General features: G+C 44.4%; 1 protein-coding gene across 1 annotated transcript in view; it reads left to right on the forward strand.

The window, feature by feature from the left end:
* Window positions 1–26,683, forward strand: part of LOC142574157 (evasin P1180-like) — a 135,110-nt gene that overhangs the window by 17,995 nt on the left and 90,432 nt on the right. The window contains exon 3 of the mRNA XM_075683312.1: window positions 5,924–5,974. Within this exon, the coding sequence (XP_075539427.1) occupies window positions 5,924–5,974 (51 nt within the window). The remainder of the gene's footprint in view (window positions 1–5,923; window positions 5,975–26,683) is intronic.

The raw sequence follows: 26,683 nt of genomic DNA on the forward strand, positions 1-26,683 counted from the left end.
CGGTAGAGCTGGAGAAAGCAGGACGCAGGTCATGTTTTGTGTGGCAAGTCGTATGGGCTCGGCGGAAGACGTCTTAGGACTAGATGATGGTTCGAAGATTCCTCTAGACAGCATCTTCTCTACATCCCTTTGATTGACTTGTTCGTACAAGGGCACCCAGTATAGTCGCCTGTGGCACACACCTGTTGGGAAATTCCACAGCAGGGTCAACACAAGGTAAATCAAGTTAAACAAGTTCGATAGAGCAGTCGATAAGGGCGGAGTGAGTGGATGGAAAATGAAGGCCTCGAATAATATCATGGAGACACTCTTGAAGAACAGTAGACAAAACAGATGTTTGGAAGCAACCGACGCCAACGCGAGTGGCACATATTCCTATTATGACCAGTGCTTTTCGGTCAGCGACTCGCACAACACAGGACGCCACAAAAGTCAGTACTTAAGTGAGCAGTTTGCGTACTGCTCGCTCATCACAGATATGTGCGCGCCTGTATTCAAAAGAGCAGTGACAAGGACACTATTCACGTACACATCAAGGAAATTCCTATCTGTCGGTAAGATCAGTAGAGCAATGGCAGTCTGGGTTGTTCTATCGGCGTCACCTCTCGGAGCTGCACCCGTCAGTTTGTCCTGGAGCACCGGTACATTGGGGACGTAGAACAGTAAACAGTGGGTGAGCGAGATAGGGGTGGTCGTTGTGAGGGTGAACGACTCTGTCGTGTGGATGAGGACGCCTGAGTAGGGTTCTATTGCTCTGTGGAATCCTAGGGTGGCGGACGAGTGCCTGGTGAACGGCGGTAACGTTGGAACGCAGACTGATATTGAGATGACGTCCATATATTGCGGCAGTGACGGGATATGTGGGAAATTCGTCGGCCATTGAAACAAATCGGCCGATCGTCAGACGTTCGCCATTCCATGGGTTGCAAAGAGGCCGAAAGAGGTACTGGCGTCGTGCATGACGGATCACCGGAAAGGTGTAGGTGTCCGATCGCTTGACGGCGTCGACAGACTGATTTACAAGGTTGGCCAACTCGTCGGGCACGGCAGACTGCTCAAGGGAAATCATCGGCCGAAAATCGTTCCAACAGGTCTCGAAGCCATCCAGCGCAGCCGCTTCGTTCTTCGGGCGCACGATACGAACGAAGCTCTGAGATGTTGACTGCTGATGCACAGACTGAAGGCCCTTGCACAACGACGTAGCAGATGTATTTCTAAGACGCGTGAACTGGCGTGTCATGCGATGACCTTTTGCTTCTTCGTAGCGTTGACATTGATTAATGATGAAGGCGATGGTGTTCAAATTCTTACAGACGAGACAATGAAAAGCTTCATACACTATGTCTTTGAGTACGTGGTGGAAGGTTACGATGTGAAAGCTGGGCTGGTCGTGGATTCGTGATGCGTTAGTTTAAAATTCACATGTAGTATCGAACTCCACGTGACAGCGATATAGGCGAGCTAATTACTGTAGGTCGTGGGATAGGACTAACGACGCCTCTCGGACAGCACTGTCATCCTTTGCGTGGTTGTGAATAGTAGTGAGAGGCAGGAGGGTTACATGCCTTCCCAAGATATGAGACATTCGGAATAATTCTTTGTTGGACGGTTGGACATATTCCAAGGGCCCACACTACGAAGCAACGTCAAGTCAGTATCAGCTTGTATTGAGGCAACTTAGATGAAACGTTTTCAAGCAGATAGATAGATAGATAGATAGATAGATAGATAGATAGATAGATAGATAGATAGATAGATAGATAGATAGATAGATAGATAGATAGATAGATAGATAGATAGATAGATAGATAGATAGATAGATAGATAGATAGATAGATAGATAGAGAACACAGGAAATCCAAGGAAGTTAGCCAGATGCACGTCCAGTTCTACCATATACTAAAAGACGGGGTACGGGAATGAAAAGGGAGATCGAGAGCGCTCAGTTTCGCGCACAGTTGAAGGGTCGCACGAGATGCGAAAAAGTGGAAGACTACAAAAAAGTGCAGTGCGAGTAGTTTCGCAGCACTAAGGCGTACTACTTCGCGGGCTTGTTTTTTGAGGCTTAGAAAAAAAATCTTTCTTGGAGCACGTATTCAGCGACAAAAAGCTAGGTTTTTTCACCATGGTATAAAACGTTCTCAATAAGACTTTTGATGTGAATATTGTAAATAGGCAGTTGAAGAATTAATAATAATTCTGGGATTAGGCGAAATGGAAAAACAAATTGCCCTACTTTCATCATGATCAGTTATTTCGATACATGGTTACAAAAGGTGCTGAAAATCACTTGGGCCCTTAGCAATACTGCTAGTTCGGGGCCCATACAAATGCAGGCGAAACATCATTACAACTCAGGTTTACAGGTAACGGGATTTATAAGTACAGATTAGCCCAGCGTTGTTGTTAGCACGATATTAATAAACTTGCTATATCACAAGTGTAATACCCCAAATACCCAATCAGGTAATATTACTTTATTGAAAAATACTCATTTTGAATTATAGCTTGTTTAAAAACATAGGAAAATCTTAGACTCGCTTCTGCTGTTTACGGAAGGTTATTCCATATTTTCGTTTCATTGTTGGCTAACCTGCGCCTATTGTGTTGGTGGTACGTTAACATTTCTGCCGAATTGCGTCCTGTCACGATCCGCCCGGGTTCGTGAACAAGAGACGGACGCTTCGCAGCGTCGTGGTGACGAACGATGACTGACCGCGAGCAGCTGTGCTCGTCGGTGTTTTGTGCGGTGCGGTGACCAATGTTGTCTACAGGGCCTGGCATGCCACCGAGCCTGGCGGGCCAACGCAGATTATGCTCGAGGGGGCGTCACGTGCTTGTTGCAGGTCCTTGTGTTTCGGCGTGGCGTGATGAAAATGATACTCGGAGGGGGGTTACTGTGCGGAAGTATGCCTTCAACTGAGCATGCCATTTTGAATTCCCTAGCAATGAGGAATAGCATATTTTCTTATTTTTTTGAATACCCGTTCTCCGTGTTTCATGTAACCAGAAAAGGATATAATTCAGAGTACTCTTTTCTGCAGCTTGATAACCAGATCCAGGCAGCGCAAATAGGTTATCCCCAATGTCTCCATAAAATAGGTTAAATGACTATGAACGCTACTCAAGTATATCATTCGCACTGCACAAGGGGAAAGTGCTGACGCGCCTGATATAAAGTAAAACATGCCAGCTGCAGGCATTTTTCATATGTGCCCTGTAATAAAGGTATGAACCTAACGTTATACGAGGATATTTATATTCTTGAACTTCTTTATTTGGTGTCGTGGCTATCTTCAAAATTATTGGTGGTATTTTAACTGTATTCGTCGAAAACACATTGTACTTTATTTTCGATGTATTCAGTGTTAGTTGGTTGTCATAAACCAGTTTACTTTTCCTAGTTGTCTATGAGGAGATTTCCTAAGTGACAGATATCTTTTCCTGAGATAAAAGCTATGGTATCACCAGGAAACGTTATTGCCTCATCCTTATGAAGTCCTTGGGGAAGGTCGTTGATAAGCAAGGAAAATAGCATCCGACCCGAAACTGAACCCTGCGGAACGTTTTGTGTAATAGGTAGGAAGTCATATCATGTACTGTGCATGTGCAAACTATATTATGAAATATCAACTGTCAGCTCGAGCTCCACAACAGTGCAAGTGTTTCTGACAGAATTGGATGATCGACGATGCCGAACGCTTTTTTAATGCCGAGGAATATGTCAATTAGCATTTCGTTCCTAATGTTAACATAGTTAGGTACAAAAGTAACTGCATTGCTGGTCGACTTGTTTGGGCAAAATCTGTGTTGATGCGGTGTTCATGTATTGTATTTTACCAAGAACTTAGTTTTTTGCTTGACCGTAAGCTTCTCGAACACCGTGTTGATGGTAGAGTGTATTGAAATGGGACGGTACTTTACTAACAGGTTGTAATCGCCGCAGTTATAAATGGGAGAGACCCCAGCTCAGGACAGTACATTGGCATACGTACCATTTTAATAAAGCACAAATAAGCATTTACGTCAGGCAAGGGCACAACAAATGTAGATTAGATTTTACTATGCTCAGTTATATACTGTCATATCGCGAGGCTTTATAGGTCGGCATGGAAAAAATTGTAGAGCTTACCTTTTATGGAGCGACATCTAAAAATGCGAACAATTTCGATGGGGGTGAAATCCGAAAACACCCGTGTACTTAGATTTAGGTGCACGTTAAAGATCCCCAGGTTGTCGGAATTTCCGGAGTCCTCCACTACGGCGTGCCTCATAATCATGAAGTGGTTTTGGCACGTAAAACGCCATAATTAAAAAAAAGGAACAAGTTTGCTGTACTCTAATGCAGAAGGCAGGTGTGGGATCGGGCACGTACCAATGATAGGTCATGGCCAACCTTCGTAGAAAAAACATTAAATTTAATGACGAACTGTTGTTTTGAGTCACCATATATATTAATTTCCGGAAGCCTGAATCGATGAGATGTAACTTTATTGAAGAAATTAACTATTTGCCACAGTTTTGTAGGGGATGTTTGATCTGCAATTATAGTAGGATTATTATATTCCTTCTTGCAGTATCGTGTGGTCATAATTTGTTCCTGATGTACTTGTATTGAGTTCTGTAGCAAACCAATCATGCTTGATATAGAATAGCCCTAAGGCACTTTGCGTCATCTAAGGGTGTATCGGGTGTTTGTAGTATCTTTTTTACCTAATCTCGATATAGCCCTATGCACTGCGATGCCACATTATTCAAGCATTCGTACATTTTGTATACGTCAACGCTGTCCATGACGTGTTCGCGCATCGCAGGTAACTTTTATCGAAGAAAAATTGTGTCCACACGTGTAACTGTCTGACTGTAAGGTTTAGGTTGTTTACGCTTTGTAGTTACAAGTATAACCACTGAAAAATGATCCGATTAATCCGTAGCTACTACACCGGAGATAATACCTGTAGATTTAAAATTGCAGAGATTAGGACCAATAAGGGTTGCAGAAGTGTTTAATAATAATAATAATATTTGGGGTTTTACGTGCCAAAACCACTTTCTGATTATGAGGCACGCCGTAGTGGAGGACTCCGGAAATTTTGACCACCTGGGGTTCTTTAACGTGCACCTAAATCTAAGCACACGGGTGTTTTCGCATTTCGCCCCCATCGAAATGCGGCCGCCGTGGCCCAGAAGTGTTTGTTACATGTGTATATGCACTAAATAAATTCACAAACCCGTATGATTCATATACCTCCCGATATCAAATTTATAGTGATCGAGTAGGTTTCGCTTAACGTCGCCACATAACTCCTCTAACATAGCTTTTTTTGCGTGAAGGAAACAAGGGACATTAGAACTCGCTGATAGATAAACAGTACCGATTTTGATTCCAAAAGATACTTCAATAAATAACACCTCATATTCCAGTGATGCCTTTGTAGTCAAATTAGAAGAGGCCTTAAATTCATGTTTCATTTTGATAAACAGTAGAGCACCTCCTGGCCTTGGTTTGCTTCGCCATGAATTGGTGACCACATCGTTACCTTGAATGTTAACATATTCGTCAAGCTTAAGCCAAGTTTGTGTCAGAGCAATTAATTCATAATGAAATTTGCATTCAGGTAGAAATAGCTGTAGGCTCGTAATATTTCTGTTAACGCTAGGAATGTTGCAGTGCAAAAGTGACTAAGAAACTGTGGCAGCGGAGTTGCTGCAAGCGACTGCAAACAGCATTATCTTGATACTGTCCAGCTACGTGGAACTTGCATATTTTGCAATTATGGCAGAAGAAACGTGGGACGCGTGGTTCGGGTAGAAGAACCCACACCAATATTGATTAACTTGTATAGCGTCATTTTCTTTTCTCGATTCCAGTTCAAATAGTGTAACCGAAAGTGTGAACTATAATTCCTTTTTTTTTCTGCAGACGATCCAAAGGCCATTGCACCGAGTAAAAATATCAGCGTTGACATTTCAAGTAAGCACCCAACTGGTCTTTGCACTCACATGCGCAGTGTGTGGTTGAACGCAAGAAAAACACTCGACGTTTGTATACTCTTCGCCGAGCTTAAACACCGTATAAACGCAGCCGTTCTTTTGCCACGGCAACATATTATTCTTAGAGATAGCAGCCTTTAGCAGCATTAATGTACTGCCGCATTAACACAGCTCAATGTTGCAAAAATTATTGGCCATTGCCAATTTGCCATTGTGAGAAATACCCATAGCACGACGACGATGGTGCAGGTGCCCTGAAAACTAAAATGTCCTCAAGCTAGGAGACAAATGATGGAAAGCCACTTACACGGGGTGACACACAACTAAGGAATATCTTCTATCTGGCAGGGTTGTCTTGAGCAAGGAGAGATCATTAATCTCGTTTATGAAACTAAAATGCAAAACTCGCGCGCAGCTCTGCAACAACTGAAGACTTGTGAAAGCACATTTGGGCCTTCGTAATATGTGAGTGGTCGCTAAAAAGATCTTCTGCTGAGTAGTCACACAATCTGTCTGGCAGTGAGATCGTATGTAGCAATAGCGTCAAACCGCCGTAGCCGCTGGCACATCATACGGTCGCCCCCGTCGCTGAATATACTGGCCTTTGGCAGCTTTGTCACTCCATGGCTTCAGGTCATAGCTTCGTCCCTTATTCCAATGCATAGGAGCAGCGCCATAAGTGTTGGGCTGTTTGGGCAGTGCTCCGAGGAGGCTTCGAAACAAGTGATGTCAGGACCTCTGCCATGTTTTTTCTTCCTCCACGTCATGCAGGACGAAATAAAAGACGATGTAGCACCACTGGGAGAAAGTGAAGCCAGAAAAAAAGTTGGCCCAAAATGTGATCAGTTTCAGTTTATTTAGCACCCACAATCAGTGCACGCCCGACAACGAAAGTGCGGAATGTGAACATGCAGCTGCAGCAGTCACTCGTTGAAACGGAGATGATAAGTGTACCGAGTGCAATAAGGCACCGAAGTTGGGCAACATTGTCAAAGGAAATGTGCGCAGAGAGATCTGCAAGAAGAACTGAGCAAGTGTACAATTATGAAGATCTACCTGAAACCAAACACAGTGGACCGAGTCTGCGGAGAGCAGGGTCACGTGTTGGGGCCACATTTCTTTTCCATTCCAATTATACAGACCGCAGATGCACATTGCCGCTGTCGGCGTCGCCGCCTTCGTGCTCACCCACTACCGGAGGCGCGCGCGCGGCCCCAGTAGAAGGGTCTTAGATGGCTTCCAGATACAAAAAATGCTTGAAGGAGCAGGAACTCATGAACCGCGACTGCCCAGTCGCGCACACTATTCGCTTATGTGGACTGAGATTTATTTGTGTACATTTATTTGCCCCGAAATAAAAACCGTTAGATTATATCATAATATAGTCTACTTGTGATAATTACGGATAGTTTATTCATAATTACGGTCGAGATGTAAAATTTGGCACTCCAGCGGAGATTGCGTGCTGGTTGGTTCTTTGATTACAGGAGGAGGAGGAGGAGGAAAAAACTTTATTCTTGTCCTGTACAAGGTGTTGCCACCCGCCTGGCTAGTCCCATGTTGGGACCGGGAGGTCAAGCCTCCTAGCCCTATCACGGGCGTACTGGACAGCCCGGACTTGAGGAATATGATCTGGAGATCTTATCATTCCTAAAAACCGATTCCGGGAAATGCCAGGGCCGAGCGACCCACACTCCCAGAGCATATGTTCAAGCGTGCATATCTCCTTTTTGCATGCTTTGCATATAATATTCATGTCTGCAATGTCATACCATTTCTTTATTTGTGCAGGTGAATAATAAGACTCTGTTTGTAATTGCCTAAGTGTAACTGCTTGTGCTCTGTTTAGTCTATAGTGAGAATGTGGAAACTCCCTCCTTCCCATGTAGTAATGTTTTGTAATTTCATTGTATGTAATGAGAGTATCTCTCTGTAAGTTCTCCAATCCAGCAGAATCAAGACCATATGTAGAAGCGGCCCGGTCTGTAAGGTCGCGGGCGACGCTGTTGGCCGATTCATTTGGATTGACAGGAATACCATCAAGTGAACCAAGGTGCGCCGGGAACCAATAAATGAAACGCCTAACATTTGTTTGCCTTTTGTTAATTATTTTCGCAGCCTGTGGGGCAATTTCTCCCCTATTGAAAGCTCTAATAGCTGTTTTCGAGTCGCTATAAATTTCTGTAAATCTATCGTCTGTTAGTGCCAATGCAATGGCAACTTGTTCAGCGACTTCAGGTTTGCTAGTGTAGACCGTGGCGCAGTTGGTGCAATTGCCCTGATGATCCACTACTGCCGCCGCGAACTTAGTTCGATCGTTGTAAGCAGCCGAATCAACAAAGCAGGCTCCTCTGCCCCCTTTATCCATTTTCTTGATTAACGCCCTGGCTCGCGCAACTCTCCTGTTGATGTTATGTTTTGGGTGCATATTCCTGGGTAGCGGTGCGACAATTATGTTGTCTGCGAATTCTTGATTAACTTTAGTGTACTGTGCTGGATCCGTAATCGGGTTGATCATAATCTTGTCCAGGATTGATCTTCCCGTGCTGGTTGTAGATAGTCTCGCTATTTGTGATGTTTCTTGAGCCTCCGCGATCTCCATGGTCGTGTTGTGTATTCCTAACTTGAGTAATTTTGCAGTGCTGGTTCGAATTGGGAGCCCCAATGTGCTTTTAACAACTTTCTTGATCGCTGAGTCAAGCTTCTTGAGTTGAACCTGCGTCCAGTTGTACATGGCTGCGGCGTATGAAATATGACAGAGCACGAAAGAGTTGATTAACCTGATGAGGTTATCTTCTTTCATGCCCTTGTGTCTTCCTGCCCGGCGTCCGATCATCCTGCACGCGTTATCCGTTTTAAGGGTGATTTTCTTGACCTCCGTATGGTTTCCACCGTTTGCTTCAATGAAAAAGCCTAGTACCCTGATCACGTTGACTCTGGGTATATTGGCACCATTTTCTGTATGTAGGTGTATATTGCTTTCCGATAGAGGTTTCCAGCCCTTAGGCCTGCCCCCTTTTTCACGTCTATAAAGTAGCAACTTCGATTTATGTGGGGAGCACCTGAGTCCAGTGGGTCTCAGGTATTCTTCCACCGTCTTGATCGCTTCAGTCAGTGCGTCCTGTATCTGCCCTTCACTGCCACCAGCACACCATACAGTGAGATCATCAGCATAAATTGTAGGGTTAATGCCCTTAATGTTGCCCAGCTTTCTGGACAGACCAATCATGCACAGGTTGAAAAGGACGGGAGAGATCACCGATCCTTGGGGGGTTCCTCGATCTCCGAGCTGAACCACTTCCGAGTTTGTGTCTCCGACCTTTATCATCGCCGTGCGTGCTTCAAGAAAGGATTTGATGTATTTAAACATCCTCAACCCGAGTCCAATGTCTTCTATTGTTTTGAGGATGTACTCATGCTTGATGCTGTCGAACGCTTTTTCCAAGTCTAATCCCAGTATGGCCTTAGTATTTCTAGAATATCCGTCGAGTATGTGGTGTTTAATTTGCTTCATGGCATCCTGCGTGGAAAGTGCAGACCTAAAACCCAGCATGTTGTGGGTGTATATATTATTATCCTCTAAGTGGTCCTTTAGCCTGTTAAGGATTGCGTGTTCAGCGACCTTCCCCACGCATGATGTAAGTGATATTGGCCTTAAGTTGTCCAAGCTTGGAGGTTTACCCGGTTTCGGTATTAGTATAACTTGTGAAGTTTTCCATTCTTCTGGCACTTCGCCTGAGATCCATGCTTCATTGATGAAGTCTGTCAGCGATTCAATTGACGGCTCATCGAGATTGCTAAGTGATCTGTTTGTTACTCCATCAGGACCGGGGGCTGACTTTCGATTTAGTTCACTTAACACCCTCCGGATTTCGGATGTGCTGAAGGGTTGGTCGAGTTCAGGTTGAGCGGCTCCCCTGTATTCTGATTGAAGTGGCTGGTCCTGCTCATTTCTAACTGGTAGGTATTTGTCAATTAGTTGTTTGGTGACTGTTTCGATGGGCTGATCCTTAAGGGCTATGTGTATAGCTCGGGCAAGGCTGTGTCTCTGGTTGGATTTAGTGCCTTTTTCATCCAGCAGATGCTTGATCAAGTTCCACGCCTTGCCGTTCCTTATTTGCCCATTGATTGACTCACAAAACTCGTCCCACTGTTGTTGGCAGAGGGTGTTACAGTATTGTTGGATTTGTTTATTAAGTTCTGCGATTCTTTTTCTCAGTCTACGATTTAGTCTTTGGGCCCGCCACCTTCGGGTTATGGCTTCCTTGGCTTCTATTAAGTGGGCAAGTTTCGAGTCCATTGCCTCTACATTAGTGTCTGTAACAATTCTTTTGGACGCTGTTTTAATGTCCCTTCTGATGCCCTCACACCAGTCTTTGAGATTGAGTTTGGTGGTTTCTTTTCCGCTTTGGGCTTTTAACTTACGAAAAAGGTCCCAATCTACGACCTCGAATTCTCGAGTTCGACCTTTCTCTACTTCCAGTTTGACTTCTATTACGTAATGATCGCTGCCAAAATTCATGTTTGTGTTAGTCCATGAAACATGCTCTGTGTTCTTAACGAACGTAAGGTCAGGTGTGGTGTCTCTGCAGGCAGAATTGCCAACCCTTGTAGGATGTGCCTTATCCGTGATTAAGACCAGGTCTAGCTCATCCGCGTGGTTCCACAAATTCCTGCCCTTGGCATTCGTCGTAACGTAGCCCCATAGCTCGTGGGCTGCAGTGAAATCTCCTAATATAATGAGAGGTCTACTTCCAGCTAGATTAGTAGCCTTTTCGAATAATCTCTTGAAATGTTGTTTCTGGTGTTTCGGATTGCTGTAGATGTTGAGTACGAATAAGCTATTGTTCCTTTGATTTTTGTGTGAAGTTGGTACTACAACCTCAACCATGAGATACTCTAGGTTTTTGTCTACGATGCCTAATTCATATGGGATGTCTGTAAGCTGCTTATTTACAAGCACGTACAGGCCCCTACCGAAGGTTTGACACTCTATGGCTCTGTATCCAGTGAGTGTGACATATCCATATCCTGTCTCTTGAAGTGCGATAATATCCGGTTTAGACTGAAGTGACCTAAGGTATTGCTGGATGATGTTACGTTTGTTATTGTACCCCCCGCAATTCCACTGCCATATTCGAAATTCCTTCTTATTATGAGCCATATTGTATATTCATCTCCGCCACCTGGGGAGTTAGTGTAGCTCTGAGGAATGACGACCCGCATTGTTCCCTTACGTCCATTGACATAGTCATCATTTCCAGGGTTTTGATTCTTTCGCCAAAAGCTTTCAGTCCCTCCTTAGGGTCATTCAGTGCCGTCTGTATTTGGCCTACATTCATTGTTAACTGTGAGACACTGTCCATAAGCATCTGCATGTTGTCTTTGAAAGACGCCAGCGCTTGTTTGACTTCCTCCATCTGTGTTTCAGTGTTCTTGAGCTTACTTTCAACAGCCCTACGCTTAGCTGACATGGGTCCCTCATCAGCAGGCGCGGGGACTGGGGCTTCCTTGCGTGTATTAGTGCTATCTTTGTTTTCTGCTTGTTTAGCCTCGCTTAAGAGTTTCCTTATTGCCGTCATCTCTCTAATCATGTTCTGATTCATTTCCTTTAGTTCTGCATTCTCCTTCTTGAGTCTTTCTATTTCACGATCCTTACTTTGCTCTGGGGGTGGGTCACAAAGCATGGCACTTAACGGATCGGTACGCGCGTCGTCGGCCCAGATAAGTCTTGTCTTATTGGTGTCCCGGTGAGGAGGCGTCTTGTCCGCTATGGCTGTTCCTTTGACTTGGTCGGCCCACGTGGATCCGTTGCTTCCTTCCCCGGGTTTCGATGCAGCTTGTTGACTCCGATCTCTTGATCCGGATGGCGCCCTGGAATGGGATCTGGATCTGGGTCGGGATGTGGACACGCTTCTTCCCCTGTAGCGCGAGCGACTGCGGGACCTGGACCTGCCACGGGACCTTGATCTTGGCTGCGGGTCGTTATTGTCCTTGTTGATGTTGGTTGCTAGTGCTCTTTCGTTTCTCCGTTTTCTGACCACGTATGGAGTTGTATAGCGCTGCTTACACATTTTGTCCGCCGTTGGGTGTGGGCCACCGCACAGTTCACACCTGGGTTGGCACTGATGTTTGTCAGACGGATTCACTGCACCACAGCCTCGGCATATTCTCTCTTGCGGCGACGGGCACACGTCAGCTCTGTGACCGAGCTGACCGCAAGCGTAGCATACGTCGACTTGTTTCCTGTATAGTGAGCACCTTACAAGGACCGGGCCGTATCTGACGAAATTCGGAACCTTGTGTCCATCAAAGGCGATGATCACCGTACCGGTATTCTTGATTCTTTTAACGGCGAGAGCCAAAGGGTTTCTTGAGTTTACTATGTTCTTCTCCAGCTCCGTCGGGCCATCTGCTAAGTCAACGTTCCTTATCACTCCCTTGCACGTGTTGTGAGGTGCAGCCTCATATGCATTGATCTCGAAGCTGCATCCATCCAGGTTAATTGACCTTATTCTCACATATTTCTCAGCATTCTCTCGTTGAGGCGTACTGGCCACAATTATGTTTTGGTTGACGTTCGGGCATATGATGTCTGATGCAATGTGGTCCGAGCTGAGACCAGCTGCTTCAACGATGGTTTTACCTATCTTGGTGGAGCCAATCTTCCTTATATTGAGGCCGCCGCGTGGTCGGAGTATGATTTTAAAGTGATCTTTCGGCAAGTATGGAATTCGGGACGCCCTGGCGACCCTGTTCTTGACTCGACTGCCGTTCTCGTATGTTCTAGGTGACGTAGCCATATGAGGCCTAGCTCCAGTTGAATTGCCGCTAACAGCGGATGTGGTCGAAATTCGCCTAGAAACTGCTGCCTGCCATCCGTACTCTTCGGTGCACTCGTCGGGAGGTAGTTCCTCCCCTTCCATCATGACTTGCATGTCTGACTCGCCTCCAATTGCCACACTCAGGCAGCACCTGGCCTAGCGCGGCGGCGATGGTGCCGGCTCAAAAAGTCTCTTAAGATGCGAATAGTTGACCCACCGTAGAAATCCTGGTGTCGCCGTGATCCTCTCGATGCTAAGCGTCGATTGATGTAACCGAACCAGGGATACACTCTGATTAACGGGTCAAGACCGATGTTGAAAGCGGGAGTCGATCTTTTTCCATGTTCTTCGATGCTTCTTCTTCGTCCCTCCTCGTTGATTACATTATGATACCTTGCTCGCCACTGTACGCCAACTTTCGCCGCCGCTCAAAAATGGTTGCGGAACTCCCCATGTCCGATCACTGTCAGATGGGATGTCGACGCCGTTCTCTCTAATGCGTGAGAGCATGAAATGGGAGCAGTGCAGACCGTAAGCGACACTCAGTTGGAAACAATAATGCGATGACAATTCTTAAGGATGTATTGCGCTCCTTTTTTCCGCACTGCATGAGCGAGATGAATATTTGTTTCAGCGCTTTATTAACATCTATTTAATCGAGCAGCGCCAACGTTTTCCCTGCATTACCCACAAAACATTACACAGAGGAGACTGTTGCCATCATCATTATCATCACCAGAATATTTTATGTGCAGTGCAGAACGAAGGCCGCTCCCTGCGACCTGCAATTACCCCTGTCCAGCGCCAACCAATTCCAACAAGCAACCCCGAATTTCCTTATTTCATGGCACCTCATAGTCTTCCACCGTCCTCTACTGCGCTTCCCTTAACTTGTTACCCACTCTGTAACCCTAATGGTCCAACGGTTATCTAACCCGCCCATTACATGGCATGCCCAGCTCTATTTCTCTGCCTTAATATCAATTAGAATATTGGCTATACCCATTTGCTCTCCAATCCAAACCGCTTTCTTTCAGTCTCTTAACGTTATACCTAGGATTCTTCGTTTCATCACTCTTTGCGCGGTCCTTAACTTGTTCTCAAGCTTCTTTGTCAGCCTTCAAGACTCTGCCGGATATGTAAGCTCCGGTAAAATTCGCTGATTGTACACCTTCCTTTTCAATAATAACGGTAAGCTTCCAGTCAAGAACTGAAAATGTCTGTCGTATGTGATCCAGCCCATTTTTATTTTTCTAGGAATTTCCTTCTCATGATAGGGGTTCCCTGTGAATAATTGACCTAGGCAAACGTACTTCTTCACAGACTCTAAAGGCTGACTGGCGATCCCCAACTCTTGTTGCTTTGCCCGGTTAGTCATTACTATCTTTGTCTGCTGCATATTATTCTTCAACCCCACTCTTACACCCTCTCTGTCAAGGTCCTCAATCGTGTGTTCACTGTGGAACTTCCTTTTGTAAGAGGCCCATTAGAGTTAAGAAATAAATCCGCCTCCGAACCCGGTGGCCTACCACAGCTACTGCCCGGACCTTTACACGCATAGATGTAGATTCTGTCAAGAAAGAGTGGACCTACAACATATGGTTTGGGCTTGTCCTCGGACACCTTCACAGAATAAAATAAACAAGACCAGAGAGCAGTAGGAGACCGCGTTGCTCAGCTGTGCACCGGAACACCAACTCAAGGCAATCCAACAGGCCGAAGATGCCGCCAGGGCCCAAGGGCTCGAGGCCGTCATTTAGGTAGAGAGGTGTAGGCTTCAAATCATCATCATCATCATCATAATCATCATCATCATCATCATCATCATCATCATCATCATCATCATCATCAGCCTAGTTACGCCCACTGCAGGGCAAAGGCCTCTCCCATACTTCTCCAACTACCCCGGTCATGTACTCATTGTGGCCATGTTGTCCCTGCAAACGTCTTAATTTCATCCGCCCACCTAACTTTCTGCCGCCCCCTGCTACGCTTCCCTTCCCTTGGAATCCAGTCCGTAACCCTTAATGACCATCGGTTATCTTCCCTGCTCATTACATGTCCTGCCCATGCCCATTTCTTTTTCTTGATTTCAACTAAGATGTCGTTTACCCGCGTTTGTTGCCTCACCCAATCTGCTCTTTTCTTATCCCTTAACATTACACCCATCATTCTTCTTTCCATAGCTCGTTGCGTCGTCCTCAATTTCAGCAGAACCCTTTTCGTAAGCCTCCAGATTTCTGCCCCATATGTGAGTACTGGTAACACACAGCTGTTATACACTTTCCTTTTGAGGGATAGTGGTAACCTGCTGTTCATGATTTGAGAATGCCTGCCAAACGCACCCCAGCCCATTCTTATTCTTCTGGTTATTTCAGTCTCATGATCCGGATCCGTGGTCACTACCTGCCCTAAGTAGATGTATTCCCTTACCACTTCCAGTGATTCGCTACCTATCGTAAACTGCTGTTCTCTTCCGAGACTGTTAAACAATACTTTAGTTTTCTGCAAATTAATTTTCAGACCCACCCTTCTGCTTTGCCTCTCCAGGTCAGTGAGCATGCATTGCAATTGGTCTCCTGAGTTACTAAGCAAGGCAATATCATCAGCGAATCGCAAGTTGCTAAGGTATTCTCCATCAACTTTTATGCCCAATTCTTCCCACTCCAGGCCTCTGAATACCTCCTGTAAACATGCTGTGAATAGCATTGGCGATATCGTATATCCCTGTCTGACGCCTTTCTTTATAGGGATTTTGTTACGTTCTTTGTGGAGGACTACGGTGGCTGTGGAGCCGCTATAGATATCTTCCAGTATTTTTACATATGGCTCATCTACACCCTGATTCCGTAATGCCTCCATGACTGCTGAGGTTTCGACTGAATCAAACGCTTTCTCGTAATCAATGAAAGCTATATATAAGGGTTGGTTATATTCTGCACATTTCTCTATCACTTGATTGACATTGTGAATATGGTCTATTGTTGAGTAGCCTTTACGGAATCCTGCCTGGTCCTTTGGTTGACAGAAGTCTAAGGTGTTCCTGATTCTATTTGCGATTACCTTAGTAAATACTTTGTAGGCAACGGACAGTAAGCTGATCGGTCTATAATTTTTCAAGTCTTTGGCGTCCCCTTTCTTATGGATTAGGATTATGTTAGCGTTCTTCCAAGATTCCGGTACGCTCGAGGTTATGAGGCATTGCGTATACTGGGTGGCCAGTTTCTCTAGAACAATCTAACCACCATCCTTCAACAAATCTGCTGTTACCTGATCCTCCCCAGCTGCCTTCCCCCTTTGCATAGCTCCTAAGGCTTTCTTTACTTCTTCTGGCGTTACCTGTGGGATTTCGAATTCCTCTAGGCTATTCTCTCTTCCACTATCGTCGTGGGTACCACTGGTACTGTATAAATCTCTATAGAACTCCTCAGCCACTTGAACTATCTCATCCATATTAGTAACGATATTTCCGGCTTTGTCTCTTAACGCACACGTCTGATTCTTGCCTATTCCTAGTTTCTTCTTCACTGTTTTTAGGCTTCCTCCGTTCCTGAGAGCCTGTTCAATTCTATCCATATTATAGTTTCAGATGTCCGCTGCCTTACGCTTGTTGATTAACTTAGAAAGTTCTGCCAGTTCTATTCTAGCTGTAGGGTTAGAGGCTTTCATACATTGGCGTTTCTTGATCAGATCTTTCGTCTCCTGCGATAGCTTACTGGTTTCCTGTATAACGGCGTTACCACCGACTTCTATTGCGCACTCCTTAATGATGCCCATGAGCTTGTCGTTCATTGCTGCAACACTAAGGTCCTCTTCCTGAGTTAAAGCCGAGTACCTGTTCTGTAGCTTGATCCGGAATTCCTCTAGTTTCCCTCTTACCGCTAACTGATTGATTGGCTTCTTGTGTACCAATTTCTTGGAAAGCAAACTTGCAGCGCCGTGGTTTTAAAGCGCAACCGTGGTACAGAAACGGAAAGGCGATATAAGCATGCGTGGCCATGATACGCACACGACAAACTGCCTTACAATATTTAGATTTGAGGGGTAGTTTCGTTAACAAACTATACCACGGCAATCAGCACTCGAATAAATTATAACCCTAATAATAATTGTAAATATTCATCTCATCTATAGGATCTAAAGCGCGCGCTGTTTCTTGCCTCTGCGTGTAGTAGTTAAGAGAGCCAGTTTAAGGGCGGAGAAGAGGGAAGGAAAGGAAAGCAAACTTGCAGCGCCGTGGTTTTAAAGCGCAACCGTGGTAGAGAAACGGAAAGGCGATATAAGCATCCGTGGCCATGATACGCACACGACAAACTGCCTTACAATATTTAGACTTGAGGGGTAGTTTCGTTAACAAACTATACCACGGCAATCAGCACTCGAATAAATTATAACCCTAATAATAATTGTAAATATTCATCTCATCTATAGGATCTAAAGCGCGCGCTGTTTCTTGCCTCTGCGTGTAGTAGTTAAGAGAGCCAGTTTAAGGGCGGAGAAGAGGGAAGGAAAGGAAAGCAAACTTGCAGCGCCGTGGTTTTAAAGCGCAACCGTGGTAGAGAAACGGAAAGACGATATAAGCATGCGTGGCCATGATACGCACACGACAAACTGCCTTACAATATTTAGGCTTGAGGGGTAGTTTCGTTAACAAACTATAACACGGCATTCAGCACTCGAATATAATTATAACCCTAATAATAATTGTAAATATTCATCTCATCTATAGGATCTAAAGCGCGCGCTGTTTCTTGCCTCTGCGTGTAGTAGTTAAGAGAGCCAGTTTAAGGGCGGAGAAGAGGGAAGGAAAGGAAAGCAAACTTGCAGCGCCGTGGTTTTAAAGCGCAACCGTGGTAGAGAAACGGAAAGGCGATATAAGCATGCGTGGCCATGATACGCACACGACAAACTGCCTTACAATTTAGACTTGAGGGGTAGTTTCGTTAACAAACTATAACACGGCAATCAGCACTCGAATATAATTATAACCCTAATAATAATTGTAAATATTCATCTCATCTATAGGATCTAAAGCGCGCGCTGTTTCTTGCCTCTGCGTGTAGTAGTTAAGAGAGCCAGTTTAAGGGCGGAGAAGATGGAAGGAAAGGAAAGCAAACTTGCAGCGCCGTGGTTTTAAAGCGCAATCGTGGTAGAGAAACGGAAAGACGATATAAGCATGCGTGGCCATGATACGCACACGACAAACTGCCTTACAATATTTAGACTTGAGGGGTAGTTTCGTTAACAAACTATAACACGGCAATCAGCACTCGAATAAATTATAACCCTAATAATATTTGTAAATATTCATCTCATCTATAGGATCTAAAGCGCACGCTGTTTCTTGCCTCTGCTTGTAGTTGTTAAGAGAGCCAGTTTAAGGGCGGAGAAGAGGGAAGGAAAGGAAAGCAAACTTGCAGCGCCGTGGTTTTAAAGCACAACCGTGGTAGAGAAACGGAAAGACGATATAAGCATGCGTGGCCATGATACGCACACGACAAACTGCCTTACAATATTTAGACTTGAGGGGTAGTTTCGTTAACAAACTATAACACGGCAATCAGCACTCGAATAAATTATAACCCTAATAATAATTGTAAATATTCATCTCATCTATAGGATCTAAAGCGCGCGCTGTTTCTTGCCTCTGCGTGTAGTAGTTAAGAGAGCCAGTTTAAGGGCGGAGAAGAGGGAAGGAAAGGAAAGCAAACTTGCAGCGCCGTGGTTTTAAAGCGCAACCGTGGTAGAGAAACGGAAAGGCGATATAAGCATGCGTGGCCATGATACGCACACGACAAACTGCCTTACAATTTAGACTTGAGGGGTAGTTTCGTTAACAAACTATAACACGGCATTCAGCACTCGAATAAATTATAACCCTAATAATAATTGTAAATATTCATCTCATCTATAGGATCTAAAGCGCGCGCTGTTTCTTGCCTCTGCGTGTAGTAGTTAAGAGAGCCAGTTTAAGGGCGGAGAAGACGGAAGGAAAGGAAAGCAAACTTGCAGCGCCGTGGTTTTAAAGCGCAACCGTGGTAGAGAAACGGAAAGGCGATATAAGCATGCGTGGCCATGATACGCACACGACAAACTGCCTTACAATATTTAGACTTGAGGGGTAGTTTCGTTAACAAACTATACCACGGCAATCAGCACTCGAATAAATTATAACCCTAATAATAATTGTAAATATTCATCTCATCTATAGGATCTAAAGCGCGCGCTGTTTCTTGCCTCTGCGTGTAGTAGTTAAGAGAGCCAGTTTAAGGGCGGAGAAGAGGGAAGGAAAGGAAAGCAAACTTGCAGCGCCGTGGTTTTAAAGCGCAACCGTGGTAGAGAAACGGAAAGGCGATATAAGCATGTGTGGCCATGATACGCACACGACAAACTGCCTTACAATTTAGACTTGAGGGCTAGTTTTGTTAACAAACTATAACACGGCATTCAGCACTCGAATAAATTATAACCCTAATAATAATTGTAAATATTCATCTCATCTATAGGATCTAAAGCGCGCGCTGTTTCTTGCCTCTGCGTGTAGTAGTTAAAGAGCCAGTTTAAAGGCGGAAAAGAGGGAAGGAAAGGAAAGCAAACTTGCAGCGCCGTGGTTTTAAAGCGCTACCGTGGTAGAGAAACGGAAAGGCGATATAAGCATGCGTGGCCATGATACGCACACGACAAACTGCCTTACAATTTAGACTTGAGGGGTAGTTTCGTTAACAAACTATAACACGGCATTCAGCACTCGAATATAATTATAACCCTAATAATAATTGTAAATATTCATCTCATCTATAGGATCTAAAGCGCGCGCTGTTTCTTGCCTCTGCGTGTAGTAGTTAAGAGAGCCAGTTTAAGGGGGGAGAAGAGGGAAGGAAAGGAAAGCAAACTTGCAGTGCCGTGGTTTTAAAGCGCAACCGTGGTAGAGAAACGGAAAGGCGATATAAGCATGCGTGGCCATGATACGCACACGACAAACTGCCTTAAAATTTAGACTTGAGGGGTAGTTTCGTTAACAAACTATAACACGGCATTCAGCACTCGAATAAATTATAACCCTAATAATAATTGTAAATATTGATCTCATCTATAGGATCTAAAGCGCGCGCTGTTTCTTGCCTCTGCGTGTAGTAGTTAAGAGAGCCAGTTTAAGGGCGGAGAAGAGGGAAGGAAAGGAAAGCAAACTTGCAGCGCCGTGGTTTTAAAGCGCAACCGTGGTAGAGAAACGGAAAGGCGATATAAGCATGTGTGGCCATGATACGCACACGACAAACTGCCTTACAATTTAGACTTGAGGGGTAGCTTTGTTAACAAACTATAACACGGCATTCAGCACTCGAATAAATTATAACCCTAATAATAATTGTAAATATTCATCTCATCTATAGGATCTAAAGCGCGCGCTGTTTCTTGCCTCTGCGTGTAGTAGTTAAAAGAGCCAGTTTAAAGGCGGAAAAGAGGGAAGGAAAGGAAAGCAAACTTGCAGCGCCGTGGTTTTAAAGCGCAACCGTGGTAGAGAAACGGAAAGGCGATATAAGCATGCGTGGCCATGATACGCACACGACAAACTGCCTTACAATATTTAGACTTGAGGGGTAGTTTCGTTAACAAGCTATACCACGGCAATCAGCACTCGAATAAATTATAACCCTAATAATAATTGTAAATATTCATCTCATCTATAGGATCTAAAGCACGCGCCGTTTCTTGCCTCTGCGTGTAGTAGTTAAGAGAGCCAGTTTAAGGGCGGAGAAGAGGGAAGGAAAGGAAAGCAAACTTGCAGCGTCGTGGTTTTAAAGCGCAACCGTGGTAGAGAAACTGAAAGACGATATAAGCATGCGTGGCCATGATACGCACACGACAAACTGCCTTACAATATTTAGACTTGAGGGGTAGTTTCGTTAAGAAACTATAACACGGCGTTCAGCACTCGAATATAATTATAACCCTAATAATAATTGTAAATATTTATCTCATCTATAGGATCTAAAGCGCGCGCTGTTTCTTGCCTCTGCGTGTAGTAGTTAAGAGAGCCAGTTTAAGGGCGGAGAAGAGGGAAGGAAAGGAAAGCAAACTTGCAGCGCCGTGGTTTTAAAGCGCAACCGTGGTAGAGAAACGGAAAGGCGATATAAGCATGCGTGGCCATGATACGCACACGACAAACTGCCTTACAATATTTAGACTTGAGGGGTAGTTTCGTTAACAAACTATAACACGGCGTTCAGCACTCGAATATAATTATAACCCTAATATTAATTGTAAATATTTATCTCATCTATAGGATCTAAAGCGCGCGCTGTTTCTTGCCTCTGCGTGTAGTAGTTAAGAGAGCCAGTTTAAGGGCGGAGAAGAGGGAAGGAAAGGAAAGCAAACTTGCAGCGCCGTGGTTTTAAAGCGCAACCGTGGTAGAGAAACGGAAAGGCGATATAAGCATGCGTGGCCATGATACGCACACGACAAACTGCCTTACAATTTAGACTTGAGGGGTAGTTTCGTTAACAAACTCTAACACGGCAATCAGCACTCGAATATAATTATAACCCTTATAATAATTGTAAATATTCATCTCATCTATAGGACCTAAAGCGCGCGCTGTTTCTTGCCTCTGCGTGTAGTAGTTAAGAGAGCCAGTTTAAGGGCGGAGAAGAGGGAAGGAAAGGAAAGCAAACTTGCAGTGCCGTGGTTTTAAAGCGCAACCGTGGTAGAGAAACGGAAAGACGATATAAGCATGCGTGGCCATGATACGCACACGACAAACTGCCTTACAATATTTAGACTTGAGGGGTAGTTTCGTTACCAAACTATAACACGGCATTCAGCACTCGAATAAATTATAACCCTAATAATAATTGTAAATATTCATCTCATCTATAGGATCTAAAGCGCGCGCTGTTTCTTGCCTCTGCGTGTAGTAGTTAAGAGAGCCAGTTTAAGGGCGGAGAAGAGGGAAGGAAAGGAAAGCAAACTTGCAGCGCCGTGGTTTTAAAGCACAACCGTGGTAGAGAAACGGAAAGACGATATAAGCATGCGTGGCCATGATACGCACACGACAAACTGCCTTACAATATTTAGACTTGAGGGGTAGTTTCGTTAACAAACTATAACACGGCAATCAGCACTCGAATAAATTATAACCCTAATAATAATTGTAAATATTCATCTCATCTATACGATCTAAAGCGCGCGCTGTTTCTTGCCTCTGCGTGTAGTAGTTAAGAGAGCCAGTTTAAGGGCGGAGAAGAGGGAAGGAAAGGAAAGCAAACTTGCAGCGCCGTGGTTTTAAAGCGAAACCGTGGTAGAGAAACGGAAAGACGATATAAGCATGCGTGGCCATGATACGCACACGACAAACTGCCTTACAATATTTAGACCTGAGGGGTAGTTTCGTTAACAAACTATAACACGGCAATCAGCACTCGAATAAATTATAACCCTAATAATATTTGTAAATATTCATCTCATCTATATGATCTAAAGCGCGCGCTGTTTCTTGCCTCTGCGTGTAGTAGTTAAGAGAGCCAGTTTAAGGGCGGAGAAGAAGGAAGGAAAGGAAAGCAAACTTGCAGCGCCGTGGTTTTAAAGGGCAACCGTGGTAGAGAAACGGAAAGACGATATAAGCATGCGTGGCCATGATACGCACACGACAAACTGCCTTACAATATTTAGACTTGAGGGGTAGTTTCGTTAACAAACTATAACACGGCAATCAGCACTCGAATAAATTATAACCCTAATAATAATTGTAAATATTCATCTCATCTATAGGATCTAAAGCGCGCGCTGTTTCTTGCCTCTGCGTGTAGTAGTTAAGAGAGCCAGTTTAAGGGCGGAGAAGAGGGAAGGAAAGGAAAGCAAACTTGCAGCGCCGTGGTTTTAAAGCGCAACCGTGGTAGAGAAACGGAAAGGCGATATAAGCATGCGTGGCCATGATACGCACACGACAAACTGCCTTACAATTTAGACTTGAGGGGTAGTTTCGTTAACAAACTATAACACGGCATTCAGCACTCGAATAAATTATAACCCTAATAATAACTGTAAATATTGATCTCATCTATAGGATCTAAAGCGCGCGCTGTTTCATGCCTCTGCGTGTAGTAGTTAAGAGAGCCAGTTTTAGGGCGGAGAAGAGGGTAGGAAAGGAAAGCAAACTTGCCGCGCCGTGGTTTTAAAGGGCAACCGTGGTAGAGAAACGGAAAGGCGATATAAGCATGCGTGGCCATGATACGCACACGACAAACTGCCTTACAATATTTAGACTTGAGGGGTAGTTTCGTTAACAAACTATAACACGGCATTCAGCACTCGAATATAATTATAACCCTAATAATAATTGTAAATATTCATCTCATCTATAGGATCTAAAGCGCGCGCTGTTTCTTGCCTCTGCGTGTAGTAGTTAAGAGAGCCAGTTTAAGGGCGGAGAAGAGGGAAGGAAAGGAAAGCAAACTTGCAGCGCCGTGTTTTTAAAGCGCAACCGTGGTAGAGAAACGGAAAGGCGATATAAGCATGCGTGGCCATGATACGCACACGACAAACTGCCTAACAATTTAGACTTGAGGGGTAGTTTCGTTAACAAACTATAACATGGCATTCAGCACTCGAATTAATTATAACCCTAATAATAATTGTAAATATTCATCTCATCTATAGGATCTAAAGCGCGCGCTGTTTTTTGCCTCTGCGTGTAGTAATTAAGAGAGCCAGTTTAAGGTCGGAGAAGAGGGAAGGAAAGGAAAGCAAACTTGCAGCGCCGTGGTTTTAAAGCGCAACCGTGGTAGAGAAACGGAAAGGCGATATAAGCATGCGTGGCCATGATACGCACACGACAAACTGCCTTACAATATTTAGACTTGAGGGGAAGCTTCGTTAACAAACTATAACACGCCAATCAGCACTCGAATATAATTATAACCCTAATAATAATTGTAAATATTCATCTCATCTATAGGATCTAAAGCGCGCGCTGTTTCTTGCCTCTGCGTGTAGTGGTTAAGAGAGCCAGTTTAAGGGCGGAGAAGAGGGAAGAAAAGGAAAGCAAACTTGCAGCGCCGTGGTTTTAAAGCGCAACCGTGGTAGAGAAACGGAAAGGCGATATAAGCATGCGTGGCCATGATACGCACACGACAAACTGCCTTACAATATTTAGACTTGAGGGGTAGTTTCGTTAACAAACTATACCACGGCAATCAGCACTCGAATAAATTATAACCCTAATAATAATTGTAAATATTCATCTCATCTATAGGATCTAAAGCGCGCGCTGTTTCTTGCCTCTGCGTGTAGTAGTTAAGAGAGCCAGTTTAAGGGCGGAGAAGAGGGAAGGAAAGGAAAGCAAACTTGCAGCGCCGTGGTTTTAAAGCGCAACCGTGGTAGAGAAACGGAAAGGCGATATAAGCATGCGTGGCCATGATACGCACACGACAAACTGCCTTACAATTTAGACTTGAGGGGTAGTTTCGTTAACAAACTATAACACGGCATTCAGCACTCGAATATAATTATAACCCTAATAATAATTGTAAATATTCATCTCATCTATAGGATCTAAAGCGCGCGCTGTTTCTTGCCTCTGCGTGTAGTAGTTAAGAGAGCCAGTTTAAGGGCGGAGAAGAGGGAAGGAAAGGAAAGCAAACTTGCAGCGCCGTGGTTTTTAAGCGCAACCGTGGTAGAGAAACGGAAAGGCGATATAAGCATGCGTGTCCATGATACGCACACGACAAACTGCCTTACAATTTAGACTTGAGGGGTAGTTTCGTTAACAAACTATAACACGGCAATCAGCACTCGAATATAATTATAACCCTAATAATAATTGTAAATATTCATCTCATCTATAGGATCTAAAGCGCGCGCTCTTTCTTGCCTCTGCGTGTAGTAGTTAAGAGAGCCAGTTTAAGGGCGGAGAAGAGGGAAGGAAAGGAAAGCAAACTTGCAGCGCCGTGGTTTTAAAGCGCAACCGTGGTAGAGAAACGGAAAGACGATATAAGCATGCGTGGCCATGATACGCACACGACAAACTGTCTTACAATATTTAGACTTGAGGGGTAGTTTCGTTAACAAACTATAACACGGCAATCAGCACTCGAATAAATTATAACCCTAATAATATTTGTAAATATTCATCTCATCTATAGGATCTAAAACGCGCGCTGTTTCTTGCCTCTGCGTGTAGTAGTTAAGAGAGCCAGTTTAAGGGCGGAGAAGAGGGAAGGAAAGGAAAGCAAACTTGCAGCGCCGTGGTTTTAAAGCGCAACCGTGGTAGAGAAACGGAAAGGCGATATAAGAATGCGTGGCCATGATACGCACACGACGAACTGCCTTACAATTTAGACTTGAGGGGTAGTTTCGTTAACAAACTATAACACGGCATTCAGCACTCGAATTAATTATAACCCTAATAAGAATTGTAAATATTCATCTCATCTATAGGATCTAAAGCGCGCGCTGTTTCTTGCCTCTGCGTGTAGTAGTTAAGAGAGCCAGTTTAAGGGCGGAGAAGAGGGAAGGCAAGGAAAGCAAACTTGCAGCGCCGTGGTTTTAAAGCGCAACCGTGGTAGAGAAACGGAAAGGCGATATAAGCATGCGTGGCCATGATACGCACACGACAAACTGCCTTACAATTTAGACTTGAGGGGTAGTTTCGTTAACAAACTATAACACGGCATTCAGCACTCGAATATAATTATAACCCTAATAATAATTGTAAATATTCATCTCATCTATAGGATCTAAAGCGCGCGCTGTTTCTTGCCTCTGCGTGTAGTAGTTAAGAGAGCCAGTTTAAGGGCGGAGAAGAGGGAAGGAAAGGAAAGCAAACTTGCAGCGCCGTGTTTTTAAAGCGCAACCGTGGTAGAGAAACGGAAAGGCGATATAAGCATGCGTGGCCATGATACGCACACGACAAACTGCCTAACAATTTAGACAGGAGGGGTAGTTTCGTTAACAAACTATAACACGGCATTCAGCACTCGAATAAATTATAACCCTAATAATAATTGTAAATATTCATCTCATCTATAGGATCTAAAGCGCGCGCTGTTTCTTGCCTCTGCGTGTAGTAGTTAAGAGAGCCAGTTTAAGGGCGGAGAAGAGGGAAGGAAAGGAAAGCAAACTTGCAGCGCCGTGGTTTTAAAGCGCAACCGTGGTAGAGAAACGGAAAGGCGATATAAGCATGCGTGGCCATGATACGCACACGACAAACTGCCTTACAATATTTAGACTTGAGGGGAAGCTTCGTTAACAAACTATAACACGGCAATCAGCAGTCGAATATAATTATAACACTAATAATAATTGTAAATATTCATCTCATCTATAGGATCTAAAGCGCGCGCTGTTTCTTGCCTCTGCGTGTAGTGGTTAAGAGAGCCAGTTTAAGGGCGGAGAAGAGGGAAGGAAAGGAAAGCAAACTTGCAGCGCCGTGGTTTTAAAGCGCAACCGTGGTAGAGAAACGGAAAGGCGATATAAGCATGCGTGGCCATGATACGCACACGACAAACTGCCTTACAATATTTAGACTTGAGGGGTAGTTTCGTTAACAAACTATACCACGGCAATCAGCACTCGAATAAATTATAACCCTAATAATAATTGTAAATATTCATCTCATCTATAGGATCTAAAGCGCGCGCTGTTTCTTGCCTCTGCGTGTAGTAGGTAAGAGAGCCAGTTTAAGGGCGGAGAAGAGGGAAGGAAAGGAAAGCAAACTTGCAGCGCCGTGGTTTTAAAGCGCAACCGTGGTAGAGAAACGGAAAGGCGATATAAGCATGCGTGGCCATGATACGCACACGACAAACTGCCTTACAATTTAGACTTGAGGGGTAGTTTCGTTAACAAACTATAACACGGCATTCAGCACT

Source organism: Dermacentor variabilis, chromosome 3 (genome assembly GCF_050947875.1).
Source record: "Dermacentor variabilis isolate Ectoservices chromosome 3, ASM5094787v1, whole genome shotgun sequence".
Lineage (NCBI taxonomy): Eukaryota > Metazoa > Arthropoda > Arachnida > Ixodida > Ixodidae > Dermacentor > Dermacentor variabilis.